This window comes from Babylonia areolata, chromosome 16 (genome assembly GCF_041734735.1).
Source record: "Babylonia areolata isolate BAREFJ2019XMU chromosome 16, ASM4173473v1, whole genome shotgun sequence".
Lineage (NCBI taxonomy): Eukaryota > Metazoa > Mollusca > Gastropoda > Neogastropoda > Buccinidae > Babylonia > Babylonia areolata.
In genome coordinates, this window is record NC_134891.1 from 3708905 (window position 1) to 3715215 (window position 6311).

At 43.0% G+C, this 6311-nt stretch overlaps 1 protein-coding gene across 1 annotated transcript in view; it reads right to left on the bottom strand.

Annotated features, from left to right (window-relative positions):
- The window catches only part of LOC143290727 (uncharacterized), a 29631-nt gene extending 27784 nt beyond the window's left edge, over positions 1-1847 (bottom strand). Inside the window, exon 1 of the mRNA XM_076600242.1 lies at positions 1254-1847. Coding sequence (XP_076456357.1) covers positions 1254-1847 — 594 coding nt within the window. The remainder of the gene's footprint in view (positions 1-1253) is intronic.
- Between the last annotated feature and the right edge of the window lie 4464 nt (positions 1848-6311).

Genomic DNA, 6311 nt, shown 5'->3' on the forward strand with positions numbered 1-6311 from the left:
GTCATGTGATACTGTCTTTGCCAGCTGTCTCTTTGTGGCGGGGGTTGCGTGTGACTCGAAGTTCAGCAATGTATCAGATCTTACCACAGCTTTTTGTGAACCATTGTGGAAAGGTCATAAGAGCGGCTCTCTGATCTTAAAAAAAACAACAACAACAACTGGTAAACGTCACACGCAGCACAGCTACACACCCACTCACACACACACACACACACACACACACACCCATGAAACACACGCATATGCGCAGAAAGGCAAGTCACACACACACACCGCACGATACGACACGATACAATACTAAAACGGCAGCTAAGCGCCACACGCTCATTAATTATAGATGAATAGATGATAAAAAGATGAACATCAACTAAAAAAAATGATTATAACAAACAGATGAATAATAAATAAATAAATGAATATTGATTAAACGAACAAATACATATTTTCTATATCATTTTTATTATGAAGACCTTAATTTTGGGCTGATTTGTTCCCTGTTATCCATTGCATTGAATTTCATGAAAGAAAATAGAACCTCCCCAAGACCGTCCCATCACTATCACACACAGACAGACAGACAGACACACACACACACAACACGCATACACACACACACACACACACACACACAAACACAACACACGCACACACACACATACACACACAACACACACACACACACACACACACACACACACACACACACACACACACAACACACACACACACACACACACACACACAACACGCACACAACATACACACACACACAAACACACACACACAAACACACACACACACACACACAGAAAACAATGGAAAAAAACAGCACACCTACCTATAAAAATCTATCCAGTATAGAGTGGATAATGTGCATAACCAACGAAAGGTTGTGGCGACGACACAAAATAAAACAGAGAGAGAGACAGAGAGAGAGAGAGAGAGAGAGAGAGAGACAGACAGACAGACAGACAGACAGACAGAGAGACGGACAGAGGGACAGATGGAGGGGCAGAGAGAGGGACAGAGACAGAGAGATAATGAGACACACACACACACACACACACACACACACACACACACACACACACAGACAGAGAGAGAGAGAGAGAGAGAGAGAGAGAGAGAGAGGGTTAGAGGGAGAGAGAGAGACACACACACACACACAGAGTGAGAGCGACAGAGACAGACAGACAGAAAGAGAGAAAGACAGAGACACAGACAGACAGACAGACAGACAGCCAACAACTCACCAGCTGGGCCTGCAGTTCTTTCTTCCTCCTCCTCTCCTCCCTTCTCCTCCGCCGCTCCTCCCTCTCCTGCTCCTCCTCCAGGCGTTCCTGCTGCAGGCGGAGCTGTTTCTTGGACAGCCTCTTGAACCTGCCCACTCTCCGCCCTCCCTCGGTCTTCTTCTCCTCGCCCTCCTCCTCGGCCTCGTCCCCATGCTTCTCCTCGCCCTCCTCCTCCTCCACTTCGTGCTCCTCACCACCTTCTGTGATCGCTTCCTCGCCCAGTTCCGTGTGGTGGGCATCGTGTTCGGCCTCCTCCACGCCCACAGAGTCTCGTGCCGTGTCGGGGTCTTCTGCCAAGGAGACGGTGTTGTCCACCACTTCCGGTTCCTGTAGGGGTTCTGTCTCGTTGGGTTGAGGGTCTTCATCGCTGGGTTTGGGTTCTTCCACTACGTCGTTGAGTCGGGGGCTGTCCGTGTTTTTCAGGTTTTTTAGAGTGTCCCTACGTTTCAGTTTCGGGACGTTAAGGGAAGATGAACGTTTCCTGAACTCCGGTTTGACGCCGACTTTTTTCGTCACGGCGCGAGACACCTCAGCGAAGGACGTCCGGCGAGGCATGTTCGTGATTGTATTATCTTAAAACACTACCTCGAGAAAAAGAAAGAAAGGAAAAAAAAAAGATGAGTTGCATTCGACAGAAGTTTTATGCAGGTTATTCCATGAGCGAAGTTAAGGTTATATCTCTGCTATTTCGCCGGGAAACAAATTACAAATCATACATGTCGCTTATTTCAAAATTATAGACGAGGATTTCGTGTACTGCTTTCAGTAGGTCAAGAAATAGGAAGAGACAGACATTGTTCCACCAAAAACAGTTCACCAACGACATGAAACGAAAACCATAGGTAAAATACCAACAAGTCTTCGTGTTCCATTCCCGGACGCTCATTGGATAATCATAAGGGAAAAAACAACATCAAAACAAACATCCAATCAACACAAACTGGCTCCAAAGAAACAAAAAAAATATCACCCAAAATCGCACATTTCTCATCAAATATCAATTAATCACGATCACTCAAAAAGCGATCAACTTGACAGCACATAAAACACTAAAACAGTTTGCTGAAGATCGCACAGTTCTTAACACGTGACGCAAGTGTCGCAACGTACTTCTTTAAAATCTTAGTCCACACAGCATATTCTATTTTTTCGTCGTTCCTCCTTTCTTTCTTTCTTTCTTCCTTCCTTCCTTCCTTCCTCTCCCCCGCACGTCATTCGAACAGAGGCCAGTTTTCAAATTCAGTTTCTCAAAGAGGCGTCACTGCGTTCGAACCCCCCCCAAAACAAACAACAACAACAACACCAAAAAAAAAAACCAAAAAAAAAAAAACCCACCCCAAAACCAAAACAAAATTCATATACAACGACACCTCATCTACTAGGCAGATGTCTAATCAGCCGCAGAAGCACTCTTCAACCAGACAAAAAACAAAAAAACAAAACAAACCCACTCCCCAAAACCGACAAAAAAAACACCCAGAAGCTGAGAAAATATTCGCAGACAAATTCTATGTACGACTTCACTTCATCTGAAAGGCAAATGCCGGCCCAGCAGCAGAAGCACTTTTCAACCAGACAAAAAAAAAGAAGAAAAAAAGAGAAGAAAAAACAAAAAAGCAGCATAAATCCAGAACTGTCAAAATCTTTAGTACCCAGGCTGACAACGGAATGCAGGGGCACTAAGACACACACACACACACACACACACAGACACAGACAGGGGAGCGACAGAGGCTGCTTTTTATATTCCAGGAGAGTTGCGGCCTACGTCGTCGACTTCACGTGACACGAGATCGAGTCAAGTGTGACGGCCTGTGGGATCTGACCTTCAGGCAACGGTTAGCGCAGCGTGGTCTGGGCGTGGCGGTGGTGGTGGTGGAGGTGTGGTGGTGGTGGTGGTGGTGGTGAAGGTGGAGGTGTGGTGGTGGTAGTGGTGGTGGGCACTGGTACAGTCTTAATTCTCTTGTAGCTTGCTGTAGAGGCGGTGTGTATAGACTGCGGGCCATAGGAAGTGGTCGAATGGTTAAGACACCTTTTTATTTTATTATTATTATTATTTTTTTTAACTCACTCAGTACGGCCAGTCCTCTCTTCTCCTCTACACAGACCCCTCGGATGTCCAGTGGGTGTCTGAATGACCCAACCTTTAGCTTCCGTTTTCAGAATTGTGGTATTCTTTGTCAACATTCACCTCTTAAAAAATTGCGAAGCCGAGATAGCAAAGCCAAAAAGTTGGCCCTAGGTGATCCGTTTCATACGAACACATTACAGTCGTATAGAGCTGCAGGAATACTACCTCTTAATGAGTTAAGAAAACTAGCATCGGCAAAATATGCAATTAGAGCAAATGCTACAGAAAATTCTGTCAAAACTGAGATTAATATACGGTCTGACAAACTTTTATCGAAACGAGCGAAACAGAACAGAAATCTAGAAACTATTTCTACATACGTGTCAGAATACTATTAATCCATCAAATGTTGATCCACAAAATGTTGCTCCGATTATGAGCACTTCACCAGTTCCATTATGGGAATTAACGGGAGCAGCTTTTGACATTCAATATTGTGACATAAAGAGAGATGAAAATCCCAATATACTAGCTTCTTGAGTCAAATCACACTTGTGTGAAACATACATCCACCGCTTAAAAATATATACAGACGGTTCTGTTCTAGAAAATCAGTTTGCTGGTTCTGGATATACAATTCCTGCTTTGAAAATTGAAAAGTTATGTCATATTGGAAAGGGCTTCTCAATTTTTACAGCTGAATTAATTGTCGTTCTTATGGCAATAACATATCTAATTGATCTGCCCCTAAACTTGATTAATATTTTATTTTGTGTCGATTCAAAATCAGTTCTGCAGTCTATCAAATCAGGTTGTACAAACTTTAATTATAACATTATTTTTGAAATAAGATTTTTCATTCATTATATTCAAATGAGAGGAACTAATATTGAAATGTGCTGGATTCCCTCACACTGTGGGCTTTTCTCCAATGAACATGCAGATCATCTTGCAAAGCTTGGAGCTAAAAACGTTTTAAATGCAATTGAACTTCCTCATCGTTTATCATCATCTGAAATGTGTAATATTGTTGAAAGAAATATGCAAAATTCCTTTCTGTCTTTAGAAGTTAACACTTCTGCCTTATTAAATGATAAAAGAACTGGCAGGGCTGTTAAGAGCATGGCATATAGGTTATTACTAAATGCCCCATACACAAAATATTGTGAAAATATTGAATGCATTTGCAATGGACGTTTAACGGTAGAGCACGTTTTAACTCGCTGTTCAGTAATGAAACCTTTTTTTGCCTCCAGAAATTACTGAACACGTGTTACCAGTTTCGAATGTTAACATTTTTGGGAAAAAGTTATATATTTCAAACTATTCTTTATTAAAGTTAGCTGGTTATGTGTCGAATAGTCCAGTTGTTTGTTTGTTGTAGGTCCCCACATGAACCTCTTTTCAAATAATAATCTACAGAAGTAGTGCATACAATATTTGATTATCGATTATTTTTTTGTCCTAATCCCGCTTTCCCCGTCCCCCCTCTCACACACACCCTTCCAATATTATGATTTTTCTTTCTCCAATCACTGACACTCACCCTCTCCATTTTACATTTTGTACTCTATCTTTTCCACACACTCACCCTCTCCGTTTTACATTTTGTACTCTATCTTTTCCACACTCTGTTATATATATATATATATATATATATATATATATATATATATATATATATATATATATATATATATATATAGCGCGCGCGTGATCTTTCTTTCTTTCTTTGTTGTAAAAATAAGTTAGTGATCTTGATAATACCGTACAATCCAGTCAGGAAAATTCGTGGTCACTTTGCAAATGTCATCATAATTCTTAAGTATGGCCTCTTCCATAAACACATAATCTATTGGGCTTCCTACAACACAGACAGCAAAACGTGTTACTAGTAGTGCTAGAAAGTAAATATAGAACACGTGATTTGCTTTGATTTACACGTGTTCCACAGCTGTGACACGATACGAAGAAATGTGTACAGCTTCATTTTCTCACATCATTCCATTTCTTCTTGGCACTTCTTCTTCTTCTGCTTTCGTGGGCTGCAACTCCCACGTACACTCGCATGTACACGAGTGGGCTTTTACGTGCATGACCGTTTTTACCCCGCCATGCAGGCAGCCATGCTCCGTTTTCGGGGGTGTGCATGCCGGGTATGTTCTTGTTTCCATAACCCACCGAACGCTGACATGGATTACAGGATCTTCAGCGTGCGTATTTGATCTTCTGCTTGTATATACACACGAAGGGGGTTCACGCACTAGCAGGTCTGCACCTATGCTGACCTGGGAGATCGTAAAAATCTCCACCCTTTACCCACCAGGCGCCGTCACCGTGATTCGAACCCGGGACCCTCAGATTGACAGTCCAACGCTTTAACCACTCGGCTATTGCGCCCGTCTCTTCTTGGCACTGTCTCTGAGCTGCCTGTGCGAACAACGACCTCCACAAGTCACCTCACCACTTGGTGGTCACCTCACCACCAGATGGCGCCTCATCGAGTCCTGGGGATGCACCCATGTTTGATTGATTGATTGATGTGGATACTTATATAGCGCCTATCCTCGGTCAGAGACCAAGCTCTAAGCGCTTTACATACACGGGGACATTCGCACCACAGGCTGCCTACCTGGGTAGAGCCGACTGACGGCTGCCACTGGGGCGCTCATCATTCGTTTCCTGTGTCATTCAATCAGATTTCAGACACACACGCATACACACTCAGACAGACAGGTAACATTTTACATGTATGACCGTTTTTATTTATTTACCCCGCCATGTAGGCAGCCATACTCCGTTTTCAGGGGTGTGCATGCTGGGTATATTCTTGTTTCCATAACCCACCGAACGCTGACATGGATTACAGGATCTTTAACGTGCGTATTTGATCTTCTGCGTGAGCATACACACGAAGGGGCTTCAGGCACTAGCAGGTCTGCACATAT